At 33.5% G+C, this 14188-nt stretch overlaps 2 protein-coding genes and 1 long non-coding RNA gene across 12 annotated transcripts; 1 reads left to right on the forward strand and 2 right to left on the reverse strand.

Annotated features, from left to right (window-relative positions):
• Nucleotides 1–353: 353 nt before the first annotated feature.
• Nucleotides 354–1448, reverse strand: LOC133030045 (uncharacterized). Its single transcript, XR_009683947.1, has 3 exons — nucleotides 992–1448; nucleotides 553–924; nucleotides 354–464 (listed from the first exon to the last, which is right to left on the reverse strand). It is a non-coding gene; the product is annotated as an uncharacterized LOC133030045 (long non-coding RNA).
• A 1687-nt stretch (nucleotides 1449–3135) lies between these two features.
• On the reverse strand, nucleotides 3136–5461 carry LOC133030468 (uncharacterized). Its single transcript, XM_061103221.1, has 2 exons — nucleotides 3624–5461; nucleotides 3136–3534 (listed from the first exon to the last, which is right to left on the reverse strand). Exons 1-2 carry the CDS (start codon nucleotides 4107–4109, stop codon nucleotides 3136–3138), a joined length of 885 nt encoding a protein of 294 aa, XP_060959204.1. The 5' UTR covers nucleotides 4110–5461.
• A 4062-nt stretch (nucleotides 5462–9523) lies between these two features.
• Nucleotides 9524–12347, forward strand: LOC133030198 (BRAP2 RING ZnF UBP domain-containing protein 2-like). 10 transcript variants are annotated; one of them, XM_061102564.1, is made up of 10 exons: nucleotides 9554–9668; nucleotides 9763–9935; nucleotides 10018–10113; nucleotides 10189–10306; nucleotides 10452–10549; nucleotides 10639–10745; nucleotides 11092–11352; nucleotides 11464–11608; nucleotides 11768–11814; nucleotides 11982–12347. In XM_061102564.1, the coding sequence occupies exons 3-8, from the start codon at nucleotides 10102–10104 to the stop codon at nucleotides 11531–11533; spliced, it is 666 nt and encodes a 221-aa protein (XP_060958547.1). In that variant the 5' UTR covers nucleotides 9554–9668; nucleotides 9763–9935; nucleotides 10018–10101; the 3' UTR covers nucleotides 11534–11608; nucleotides 11768–11814; nucleotides 11982–12347. The 10 variants fall into 10 exon arrangements, with proteins under 10 accessions (XP_060958554.1, XP_060958546.1, XP_060958550.1 ...); XM_061102571.1 differs by having other exon boundaries at nucleotides 9524–9935; nucleotides 11272–11352; XM_061102563.1 differs by having other exon boundaries at nucleotides 9525–9935; nucleotides 11705–11814.
• Nucleotides 12348–14188: the final 1841 nt, after the last annotated feature.

A 14188-nucleotide genomic window follows, 5' to 3' on the forward strand; every position in this document is an offset into this window, starting at 1 on the left:
CTCTTCTTCCTTAATGTTTCAAAACCCTTAGTGATTAGAGTAGTGCCCACACACAGCAAGCAATACCTCAATCATAGTGAGGAAGATCGTGAAGAAAGATTTTCAGCAAAAGGAGTTTTAGCATCAAAGATTCAGAGAAAGAGATCCAGGTTCAGATCTTGATAATACTCTGCGACAGAAAGGATACAAGGGTTAGAGATCTGAACGGAAGGAGTCATTTAATTCTGCTGCACCCAATGTAAGGTTTCCTAAACTTTATATGTGTTTATTTCATCGTTTTAGAAAGTTCATATTTAGGGTGTTAATCAACATACTTGTGAGTAGATCTAAGATCTTGGTAAAATAATGTCCAACAGTAATATCCACATTGAACAATATCGGGCTGAAGCCGACACTTGTGGTAAGTGATATTCGGTCTACTATTTGCCTTTTTACTATTCTGAAGGTTGTATTTCATCAATGCTCTATAATAAAATAAAGTTAATTAATTAACACAATTCAATAATTAATTTATTGCTAACCTACTAAGTTAAGAACTTATAACACACTTACTCTTTGACAACTTTCTCGATGTCTCCAGGCATTAGACCATTGAGTGGATCAAAAAATGCCACCCTCTGTAAGGACGCCTGGATAAGAATAACCATCCAGTGCTTGCTACACACATTATCAAACATACAAAATCAAATTCAGTAATATATAAATATATATACAAATAGTTAGACATACTAAAACTATAAACCTACATACCTATCAATCCACGGACTAACTAGAAACTTATCAGGGTCTATGTCGCTCAACCGTTGAGATAAATTAGTCACACGTTTTGCATATGACCCAGCTTTGTTGCCTACCCAAGATGGGTTAAGAAATGCATAGACCTTGTTTAGTCCAGAATGATTGAATAACCGGGTCTGCAAATAGCTGGTAAACAATAGACAATTAATAACAAACTATAGTATACATATTAAGTTAATTTTTGATATTATACCTGCACCAGAGAGACATAACTGTAGCCCCAATCTTATCCAGGTCACAAAAATCAAGGATGTCCTCCTTCATTATCCAAGTACTATCATTTTCAACTCCGAACACATCATCTGCAATTTTAATTTGTGGTGCACACATGTCTGGCCATCCCATCACCATTGTTTTAAGCTTTCTTAGTGTTGTTGTAAGACCAGGCTTAGGGTAACGAGTCACTGAGAGTTTTGATGGCCTCAAAGTGTTGGAATTAATTTTACTAGGATCTTAGATCTACTCACAAGTATGTTGATTAACAACCTAAATATGAACTTCTAAAACGATAATAAATAAAACACATATAAAGTTAAGAAACCTTACAGTGGGTGCAGCGGAATAATGTGTCTCCTTCCACTCAGATCTCTAACCCTTGATTCCTTTCTGTTGCAGAGTATAATCAAGATCTGAGCCCGAATGTCCTTCAGTTGGATGTGATCCTTCACAGTCTTCCAATCTATGATTGAGGTACTGTTCGCTGTGTGTGGGCACTACTCTCTCTCTTGCACTGTGTATTTCGTGTATCATTGAAGCATACAAGAGGAAGAGAGTGGGCTGCTATATATAGAGAAAGGGAAGCTCAACTTTCCAAAATAAACAGTTTCCTCAATTACTAAGTAATTAATTAACTGTCTTATTTGGTGTGATCCACCACTTTCCTTTTATAGATAACTACTAGGTTTAGGTTAGTAATTACTTGGCAATTAAAAAATTGAAAATAATAATTGGGAAACACAAAGAAGTGGTCGGCCATAGGTGTGATGGGCCTCAGTTGGATTTTGTAGTTTGCACAATTTTATTTCTATTTTCCCAAAAATGCCAATTTTCCAATTCTAACCATTTAAATGCCAAAACCAATTATTTAATAACTAAAATAGATTATTAAATAATATTGTCATTTACTATAATTATCAATCAGACATATAGAATCTCTTAATTAATAATTAAACCTAGAATCTCTTTTCTTTACAATTTCATCCCTGCTCAGTGAAAATTCACAAATTAGACATAGTCTAACTTTTAGAATTATAATTGATTAGTCATAAATAAATTATTGAGTCTTACAGACAGTATGGTCTCAACTAGAATGGGGACCACAGATCTATATTGCTGAGCTTCCAATAAGTTGAACCGAATTTACCAAGTAAATCCCTAACTTATTAATTTCTTGTAATTGCACTCTCAGACTTATATAGAGCATTCTATATGTTCCACGATATACACATGCTATCTCATTTAACCATTGTTATAATCTTAATGTGATCAAAGATCCTCTATATAGATGATTTACATCGAGATGGGATAAATTTACTGTTTTCCCCCCTCAATGTATTTGGCCCCTTAAAACACTTAGCTACCTGTAAATAATGTTTTAGCGATCTAAGATATAGTCACTGAAACAAGAGCTCATCCATTTACTTCTATTTAGCTAAGCTCAAAGGGAATCATCACTTGACTTCTATACACCAGTAGAAGCTATAGATTCCATATTTATGTTCAGCGCTCCCACTCAATCATACTATCATGTTCCCAAAATATACGTATCACCCTGACCCAAAAGTAAGCTTAACTAATAAATCAAAGAACATGAATAGTACTCCTGAGATTGAGCCTAAGCATATCAAGATTTAGATTCTTTTAATCTAAGATCAACTACTGATATTGACTTGGAAAGATACAACGGTAAGTTTATAATATCTTGACCAAGTTCAATATCGTTCCAGTCCAATTTATACTCCATACATTCGAAACTAGTATACTTTACCAATGTCCTGGAAAGAACATCACACTTACTCCAAGTGTAAGTATACTTCATCGCTGATTATCACCAGTGTAAATCCAAAACACTGATGAAAAGGGACTTAGTCTTTTGAATCATATAATCACAATCACATTCCACTGTGTTGACAATACTGTAATTGTGAATAAATATATGTTCTGGACTTAACTGATTTTGTGTATATAAAAAAGTATCTATTAAACCATAAGCATGTAGAATACATGTTCACTTCAAAAATCTAAATTGATAACTAATCAGATTGTAATGGGTTTTATTTAGGGCACAAAAACCAACACAAAGGATGTTTAAGATCTTGAGTCGGTGGACCTAGAGGGTTATCTGTGCGTGCCTTTTTTGCTGGTCTCACTTAGAAAAAAAAACATTCCAAAGTTAGATTTAGCAATATTAATTGGTAAATCAAATAACTCTAAACTACGAACAATGATTGCAGTTTCTTGATTAGATTTTTCTAAGACTGTATATGCCCTTGGCCAAGCAACGTAACACCCAATTGCCTCTCCCACTGTGCGAAAGCCTTGTTGTTCAAGCAGCTGTGGGAGTAGAGCATTATGTTTAATAATTTTCTCGATGAAAACACAAGAATAGGTGTCACCGTACTCTTTTCCATCTACTCTCAACTTCTCAAGTTTTGGTTGTATTACTACGTGCCCAGTTGCAACTAGGGGTGGCTTATTCATGGAGCGATCTTCCACGTGCAAGTTGCACTTTAATTTCTACAAAAAGCAACCAAAATATTATTTAATTTCACTATAGTTATTAACAATGAATCAACAAATTAAATTAATAAGCGAAATAATATTACCTTCTTCGATGTAACCGAAGGTGCTGGTGTTGGTGGAGTAGATATCGTAAGAGGAGGTGCTGGGCGTGGAGTAGATGCCTTGAGAGGAGGCGCTGGGCGTGGAGTAGATGCCCTGAGAGGAGGCGCTGGGGGTGGAGTAGATGCCCTGAGAGGAGCCACTAGGGGTGGAGCAGATGCCCCCATAGGAGGTGCATGGGGTCGAGCGGATGCCTTGACAAATTTAGCTGAGGGTGGTGGTGGAGAATAGGCTCTGCTTACTGTTGGTGGTTCATTGGATGCTCCTCCAACAGCTGAACCAGATGCATGAGAAGTACCACAAGTGTTACTTTGTTGAGACCTGAATGCTTGGAGGAGTTCATTCATCTGTTCCTCATACTGAGAAAGTCGCCTCTCGAGCTCAGCTATGCGATTATTGTCTCTACTCTCATTCTTTCTTCTAGGGCGTGGGGTCTTGAAAAATTGGGTTTGGGTGACGCCACGCCCCATCCCTCTAACACGTCCAGCGTGCTCATCTATCCCCAAGGCTAACGTGAGTATGTCTTTCTTTCCTTCCTGCACCAATGTGTCCTCCTCAACTTGCTTGCGATATTCAACCTACACACATATAATTTGAATTAATTATTAATAATTAACAGAGCACAACACTTTAAAAAGAATTAACAAATGAAACTTACAATTCATTCAGCGACCTCCTTGGCAGGGCCTTCGATCTCACCCTTTTTGTTGGTGTGCATTCTCATCCATATTCCAGATCTATCAAACTCAGTGAGTTAGTGGCCCAACTCTTTCTCCATTTCTGTCTCCACCTTTTTCGCACCACCCCGTCCCGTTCTATGGTTGTAAATATTTTTAGCTCTAATGGCTTGTGCTTTTGCTCTCTTCTTTTCCCACTCAGGAGTTAATCTGGAAGCAACAAAACTCTTCCATTGCTTCTCGTCATAGCAACTAAGATAATGCTTTGGAGGATCTTCGAGATGTTCAGGGGCTTCATCTTTATATTTGTAGATGAGTTGGCTGGTCAATTTTGTTCTCCAACTCTTGAGTAACTCTCCGGCTGTTCTTAAGACAGAAGCTCTAGTTTCCCCCCCATATATCAAATGAACTCTGCAAGATTTTCAATGATAATTAAAATCTAATTAAATATGAAAATTGTATGTATGTAAATATGATTAACACATAAAGTTACCTCAATGTAATTCCATAGCCTGTCTTTATAGAATTTTGGCAATTTACGCCAATCATTATACTTTAAAGGGATGTTTCGACGGACATATGCACCAATCGTGCTCACTTGTATGTCTCCCGACTCATTAATGGGCTGACCCCACATGTTGTACTCAACCTCCATCTTTTTACCTTCAGCCCGATACTTTTGAAGTACCTTATTAACGCATGCGCCCCTTACATTTTTCTTCCCTGTTCCAACCTCGGTTGGTCCATCAACCATGTCACCAAAGGCATCTGTGTGATCATCGTCTAAACCAACCGCCTCCCCCCATTGGTCATAATCATCATCAGATGGTGGATTATCCATAATGAACGCACCTGCACAGTTGTATAAAACAAATCATATTAACATTAACATAGTAATTTAGAATATATAAAAACAAACAAAATAATAATTAAGATTACCAAAACACGTCCATTATGGGTTGATAGTTGTATCAACCCATAATCCTTCCCCGTCATCACGGGTACATACATCATCGTCCCCAATGGTGACATTAGGTGGTGGATTTATTTCGAAAGTTTTGCCATTGGCCACGAGATCGTCAACACTAAATTGTTCGTTTTGATAATCTTTTGATTGCGTTGATAAAACAATTGACCAACGAGCATCTAGCGGATCACTCATGTAAAACACTTGAATTGCTTGTGACGCCATTATAAACCTATCAGACTTGTTCCCTATTCGATTCAAGTCAACTAATTTGAAACCAAACTCACCATCTTTAACCCCATTATCACTCCTTACCCAATTGCATAGAAAAATAGGGATTCGAATACTTGTGTAATTTAATTCCCAAATTTCTTTGACTTGACCGTAAAAGTTCATATCACATTCTACAGGGTTTTTATCTTTTGAACTAGATATTTGAAAAGCTCTAGCAACAATCATAACACCACTATTTTGTGTTTTTCTACAATTGTCCCGGTCGATTGTGTTAAATGGAGTATTATTTATGTGATATGATTGATATGTTAAAACATTACACGAAGGCCTTCGTGATATGGAAAGAAGTAAATTAGATACTTCACTTGGAGAATTGCTCATTTCCACAATGACCTAAAACAAGTAAATTTGTTATAATATACATTGTGAGAGTAAAAGATATCAAATACCCAATTCAATAAACCTAATTAAAGTACCTTCTCTATGTACTAAAATTTTTGTAGTGTTCATCTTGGACCCATTTCTGACTCCTTGACTTACTCGAGTAAGTGGTCTTAATCCAATTCAAGTGTTCCCTTCAATATTATTTACAAATATCAAATGCTATGCATTTCAATTTTAATGAAAAGTTAATGTTTTGATATAATTATGTTAACTAACTTACTCAATATACGGTTGAACCTCATCAATATTTTGTAAAACGAGACGATGTGCTTCGTCTCGATCAGCTTGGCTTACTTCGGAAAAAGTTAAACCCCTACCCCCTTTACTTATTCGTGGAATCAAAGATCCAACGCTTGCAACATTTGACAAATAGTCTGAACAAAATTCAATCGATTCTTCAACGATGTATGATTCAACAATACAACCCTCAGGTTTGTTTCTATTTCTTACATAACCTTTTAAAATTTTCATGTATCGTTCAAATGGGTACATCCATCTCAAGTGCACTGGTCCATACAATTTGACCTCTCTCACCAAATGAACTGTTAAGTGGACCATTATGTCAAAAAAGGAAGGGGGAAAAAATTGTTCCAAGTAACACAACACTTCTACGATTTCTATTCGAAGATTTTCAAGCTTAGACACATCAACCACTTTACAACAAAGAGATTTGAAGAATAAACATAACCTCGTGATGGCATATCGAACTTTCTTAGGTAAAACAGGACGGATACCTACTGGTAAAATGTGTTGAACCAGTATATGATGATCGTGTGATTTCAATCCTACAAAATTCAATTTAGTCGTGTCTACTAAAGCTGAGATAATTGAAGAATACCCTTCAGGTACTTTCAACTGAGACAAAGAAGTACACAAAGAGAGTTTTTCATCTTTAGTCAAGGCATAACATGCCGGAGGTAAAAAAGTTCATTTACCAATAACTTTAGGGTGTAAATTTACTCGTATCCCTAACTCCATCAAATCTAAACGAGATTTAATCCCGTCTTTGCTCCGACCATGAACATTGAACAAGGTATTAATCAAATAAGGTATTAAATAAGTAATTATTTTTATTTTGCAACCCACACGCCAACAAATTCATAATTCACACCACATACCTTAATGAATTTCCTCCACCACCACTCTCACTCCCAACAATTCAACAATCTTCTCTCTCTCTCTCTCTTAAATAAATATTTTATCCTACTTACCTGATACATACAAAGAACAATTATATTGTATACAGAGAACAATACCCGACAATATAGTCATTGTCATGTTCCACATTTTCAAGTTCACTCAACAACTCCATATATATATATACAATAAATATATGATCTTTATTCTTCATCTTCTTCCTTCAGCTAAGTTCTGTCATTTATAATACATATATATAGGTAAATCTTGTCTTTTCTTTTTTTCTTTTTTATTATGAAAGAAAATAAAAAGGAAACAAGATCTGTAAAGATATGGTTTTTATTTCTTCTGGGCATTTCAGTTTCTAGCTAAGTTTGATAATATTTTTTTTTTTGAATATAGAAAATCTCAAACACAAAAAAAATTAAAAGAATTCCATACTATGGAAAATTTTAACTCAGAAAATCAGCATAGATAAAACTTAGCTTGGTTCTAACCTCTTCGTAGCTGGAACGGATTTATGGGCGGAAATGCTTCGTGGTCGTCCTCATGGCTGGAGAGGGAACAAATCGGGGTTGGGCGACGCCTCCGATGAGATGAGAATGAGATTGGTTCTGTATACTCCGACGAGATGAGAATGAGATTGGTTTTGTATATGGGGTGATGGGTTTTTTAGAGCTGATTGGTTTTTTAGGGCAGCTGGGTTTTGTTTATGTTAAGAGAAAAAAAAAAGAGTAGAGGCGGGAGATGAAAAGTGAAGAGGCAGGGCTTTGTGAAAATTTTGGTATATAATACCTTTTTGGCCTCGGTTTATAACTGAGACTAAAGGTGTTTTTAAACTTTTAAGTCCCAGTTATTTACTGACATCGTAGAGGCCTTTGGTTTTTTTTTTTTAACTCTTTTAATTTCAGTTTAGGCTTTAGTCTCGGTTAGGTAACTGACACCATTGCTTTTTTAAAATGTCAGTTATAAACCGACACCATAAAATTGAGCTACTCTATGGTGTCAGATTTTTAAATTAAATGATTTTGGAACTAACACCAAAAGTATTTTTTGTAGTAGTGTAAAATAATTCGCCGTTATTTTTATTTTTTTCTTACTACACATTCAGCCCCGCATTGACATTTTCTCTTCTTCACAACGATTGAATCACTATTCTTCTTTACATCGATTGAACCACTACTCTCTTCCATCATAACTTAAGCTACAAAATTAATTTTAATTAATAATTTATAATAGTTACACCAAAAAATAAATATAAAATGTAATCTTATTATTTTGAGTAACACTAATATATGATATTATTATTATCTAACTTAACTTGCATGCTATTAGTATATATAGTTATGCATTAGAGAAAAATCCATAAAATAAAATTATAACATTTATAGTTTAACTAGTTTGAGTCAATACAGTAAAATTATTTACAAAATAATAAAAATTAATATGAAATCTATTTTTAATTAATCATAACTATTAGACAATTTAAATTTTGACACAAGTAAAAAGAATTCAATCTTGTAGTGATCTGAAACAAAACTATAAGAGTAACACCTAAGCATTTCATGGCAACTAACTGACCTAATTTTGCAACCTCTCCAAATAATGAATTTCTATTTCATAGAAGATAATTTTATTACTAACTAGAGAAAAATAGTTCAACAAAATTAAAGAAAATATAGAGATCACTAAGTCCTACAAATCTTCCAAGTAAAGATAAATAAATAAATAATAAAGATAAAAATAGAGTGGATTAGTGAAAGAAAAAAAAGTAAAAAATATATTTTAGTTGTAAGAAGAAAAATATTACACAAGATAGAAATATAGTTTCAACCCACACACAAAATTAAATTACACTAAAATTAGAATATATATACCAAGGCCACATGATACCAATCCTAGACTTTACACACCAAATCCTTACCCAAACCCCAACTCTTACCATCACCATCACCATCACCATCACCATTCTCGTAACCCCAAAAATAAACAAAAATATATACATATAAACATAAATATATATATTATTAAAATTATATATAAATATAAAATACATACACATTAACCTAAAATACATATACATATACATATACATCCGGTCTGATTTGGATGAGATATGAATATGGTTGATTTGAGGATTTGATATATATTAGAGATTAGTGGGTTTAGATTTAAGGATAATGTTTACAATTTGAGAGATGACGAAATATAAATTTAATCTTTATATCTTTATATATTAAAAGTGCCTATCTAACGGCAATTCTTGGTTTAACGATGTTGTTTTGTTTCCTCCGTTAACTTTAACAGAATATTCCCAATTAATTTATATTATTTTTTTAACAAAAAATTATTCAAAAAAACACACATTCCGTTAACATAACATTATTTTATTAAAAAAATACACAGTTAACATCTTAAAAATAACCAATTATGCTAAAAATTAGGAGAAGAAAATGAAACAAAAGGAATTAAACGACTAAACCCCTAATTCATTTTTTGGTAATTCAGAATCGTTGAATACAAATCGAGAAAGAAATCCTCTTCTTTATCATCGATTCAGTCTTTGATAGGTCAAATCCAAATCAAATCCCCAATTTATCTTTCTCTCTAATTTTTTTTTTCCAAATCTAAAACCCTATACATCGCAATTGCAATCGTATACAGCTATAATTAACTACGATTGGCAGCCTCCATAGAGACTTCAAAAAGACAGGGGAGTCATGCTTCTCTATCGGAACGATATTGCCCTTCCTGTAAGCTTTTGCTTTTCATTGTTTACCCTAAAATTGACATATGCAGATTTTTGCCAGTTCTGCGGTTCTTATGCGGATTGTAAGGTTTGTGTTTGTACTTTCCTTTTTCAGATTGCATTCTTAAAAATTTTCTTATTTTTAACTTTACTTAGTTTGTGGTTTGTAGAAATGATGGTATGGAGGATCGTTATAGCATTTTTGATTAGATTTGATAGTCAAGATTCTGCTGATAAATTTTACAAGCACTTCAATGGAAGACAAGGTATGAATTATTCTGTTCTGTTAACCCCAAATCCACTTGAACTTGGGAAACTTAACCCCAAATCTTTGAATTTAGGAGGAGGTTTGTCGTGTGCTTTTCACGGTGGATGTGCATTACACTGGTTCCATTGAACATAAGCAATCGTCTTCGGCAGGCCCGGCTGATCAGCAGCCCGTTTGTCCAGTTTGTCTTGGTATGTTTTCCTATTTCGGGTAGTGTTTTTCAATTGCTTGTTTTGTTTATATTGAAACTTATAACAGAAATTAACTTCGGAAGAAATAAACAAACAGATTATGTTTGAATTCATATCCTCATGCTATATTTGGCTTTCATTACAGAGAGACTAGAACAAGGCATGGGTGGAATTCTGACAACTATCTGCAATCATTCTTTTCATTGTTCTTGCATTTCGAACTGGACCGATTCTTCTTGTCCGGTAAATGTTTGTTTCACATTTGAGAGTAAAAAAGTAATTGATCACTATTTCCGCTAAATTGTATAATTGTTGAGCAAATATATATTTAGCTATGCAGATATTGTCAGCAACAGCCTGAAAAATCAATTTGCAACGTTTGTCAAACGTCTGAGAATCTCTGGATGTGTGTGATATGTGGATCTGTTGGCTGTGGAAGGTAATAGATGAATAATATACCAACCATATTGTTATATTACTGAACTCAAATAGAAACACAAGGAAAAAAAATTATACAGAAAATGATACCCTGCGTACTGGAGAGACCCAGGACTCTCCTATGAACCAAATCTCAATTTCAATTCCCTCTCATATCTATACCACTGTGTCATCTAAGTCTTTGCCCGTTACTAAAATTTTTTATCCACATACCCCTCACTTTCATTCTTTTTATTTGTTTGATGTGCTGACTCTCTCTCTCTCTCCTTTTATTTATTTGCTTGCGTGTGTATATATATATGTGTGTGTGTAAATTTGTTTGTGTTTGTTTCCATTGTGTCATGTAGGTATACAGAGGGACATGCAATAACACATTGGAAAGAAACGCAACACTGTTATTCTATTGAATTAGAATCTAAGCGTGTGTGGGATTACGCGGGAGACAATTATGTTCACCGTCTTATCCAATCTAAAACTGATAGAAAATTAGTTGAACTGAATGCTCATTGTGTTGATGTTAATAATAGGTGTGGAAGCTATGAACTGGACCAATCAGTAGATTGTGGATTTAGTGAGGCCCTTTTGAACAGTAGAGTTGAAGCTGTAATGTAGTTATCTTTTATTTTTATTGAATACTTTACTTTGCTTCATTTGCTAAGATTTATTTATTTATTTATTTATTTTTAATATGCTCATTTACCTCTAACTTTTGTCTGCAGATTGTTAATGAGTACAATGATCTGCGCTCGGAGCTTCACCGTGGTTCAATGCTTGTATAGCGAGGAATAGCATCGAGATTCGTTCTTTAGCTTCAGATTTACACAGTCTATGAGGGTTTTCTTCCTCCGCGGGAGCTTTGATTGGGTACTCCTACTACTACTTTTCTCTGTAAAACTTTTTTTCTTTTTCTAAAATAAAAAATAGAATATTGTTTTAGTTGCCTAATTTTTCCACCTACAGCTACATGATCTTTTTTTTTAAGAGTGGTTAAGAAAAAAGAGTGATATTTGCTTCTCTGTTCAGCTATGGCTCGTTCTCCTCCAAATGGGAAGGATTCTAGGTTTCACAAGGTACTAATTTACTTTTTTTAGTTATAATTTGTGTTGCTTTTTTATGAATAATTTCTAGATTATAGAGTTTATAGACCTTTGAATTTGGGTAAACTCTATTGGGTTGTAATTTTTTGTTTACATAAACTTATTGACAGAGTTAAATTGACCTTATTCTCTCTAATTAGGCTGACCCAACTTTGGGGGAGAACCTTGTTCTCCAGTTTCCTCTCATAGGAAAATGCAGTAAGATGGCGCTAATTTACTCGGAAGCTCAAAGTCCCCACACGAAGATTGCCCGTACAAATCTCAATGAATTTCTCGGTAGCCTTGATAATCTCATCACATCTTATTATTTATTATTAATCTTGTAATTTATTATTTATATATGATCCATCACAACTTTTCTTGGGAGTATATTTTTTCATAAATAGAAATATATTAAAACTTATTACTAATTATTTTTACAAAAATATAAGTTGTTTGTCCAAAAAATTACGGAGCAATATCAGCCAAAAAATGGAGAATTCAGTTGTATGTAGATCCAAAACGAACAATGAGTTCAAAGTACAATCAATTCACCATTCAAGCAGCTGAACCAATAGAAGATTAGGCAGAAGTTTCACTATACTCTTTTTAGTTTTTCTAATAATATTCCATATATTAAGACTTTTTTTAATACTTTTTTCTTCTATTTTAAGATCGCACATTCACTTTAATTTTTGTTACATAATGTTTGTTTTAAAATTTGCAAAACTTATGACTTGTTCCTCCAAATTTTCTATAAGTAAATAAAAAGTATTATTTAGATATGACTTATATATACCCAAATTTATTTGAATAACAATTTATAATAGCACAAATATTACTTTGAAAAAATAAATTATTCGTATGATCATACCTTCACATACAATCTAAATAAGAAAAAATAAAAAAAAAACTAAACTTTACCTAAAACTAATATTTACGTGCCTCGGCACGTAACTCCCACCTAGTATATATATACATATATATATATCAATATATATACCTGAAGAAAATTTTTATTGGAGCTTTGGCTGGTATGGGGGAGCTTGAATAGAGCTTGGACGGAACTTCCACACCAGTAAAAATTTTAGATCTGATGCAGCGGCAGGTTCCATTTCAGCTACTGAAGACTGTTTGTTCTTTGCCAACCATATCCACTCTCCAAGAACTTGCTTTTGCTCACCAGCCCAAAGGTCTCTTCTTTCACTGTTTCATACACACACACACATATATATATAAATATATAATGTAAAAGAAATAAACTTTTCAGGTTTTTTTGGGTCTATAGAATTGCATTATGTAGCAACAATTTTTTTTAATACATGAGTTGAGATGGGGAGAAAGAAAGAGATGGAGTGAGAAGATGAAAGATGAAGGAGAGAAGAAGAAGAGGACGAAGTGATCGGTTCGAAGAATTTTTTTATACATATAAAATTATTACCAGCGGAGACTCGCCGGTATTAGTGGGTTCCGCCAGTAATAGTATAAATAGGAAAATTGTTGTTCTATTAGCGGCGGAATCTGCTGGTAAAAGTTTGCCGCTAATTATTTTTAAAGTAAAAAAAAAGCGAGAATTTTCCCGCATAAACCACATTGCCCATTACCGGCGAGACATTCCACCGGTAATGTCCGCCGCTATTGTTCATTTTAATTAAAAAAAATAATAATTTGTTCTACTCCGTCGGTAATAAGCCCATTGATAGGGGTGGACATGCTCCGCCAGTAATGTGTCCGCCCCTATTTTTAATAAATGTTGTAGTGATACCTTGTTCAAGTCATAGTGATCCCCACTATTCTACACTTAAGGTTGTGAGTGAGTGATCTTTTCTTCTTCATATTATGTATATGTTATATAATATTGTGTAATCTATATATCTTCTTCTACATTTCTTACATATAATATATGTAGTGTATATATATATTGTATATTATGTATTGTAACATTTATTTAATCTCTTTGTTGATTCTTGTATTATATTGCAATCGTGTTGTAATGTTTTGATTTTCTTGCATTTGTAATAAAATCTTTAATAATATAGCTAACAAATGTCTTGCTTAAACAAGAAGATTGTACTAAGTTATTACAATGGACCGAATTAGGAGGTGTGATCATTGTTTTGAATGTCTATTATTACATGGAAATTATTTCAATATAAATAATGTTTTATATAAGGGTTGTAATATCATATGTAACTTATCATATTTGTTTATTAACCACTACGTGAGGTTAGCTCAAATAGCAATAGGGAGGTTTGCAGGATGTATGTAGGTCTTGCAATTGAATCTCAAGTTATATAAACATTTCAATCAAGAAAATATATCATATTTATTTATTTCTTTAAATACCTATACAGTAGTTGTACCATGA

Source organism: Cannabis sativa, chromosome 8 (assembly GCF_029168945.1).
Source record: "Cannabis sativa cultivar Pink pepper isolate KNU-18-1 chromosome 8, ASM2916894v1, whole genome shotgun sequence".
NCBI classification, from domain to species: domain Eukaryota; kingdom Viridiplantae; phylum Streptophyta; class Magnoliopsida; order Rosales; family Cannabaceae; genus Cannabis; species Cannabis sativa.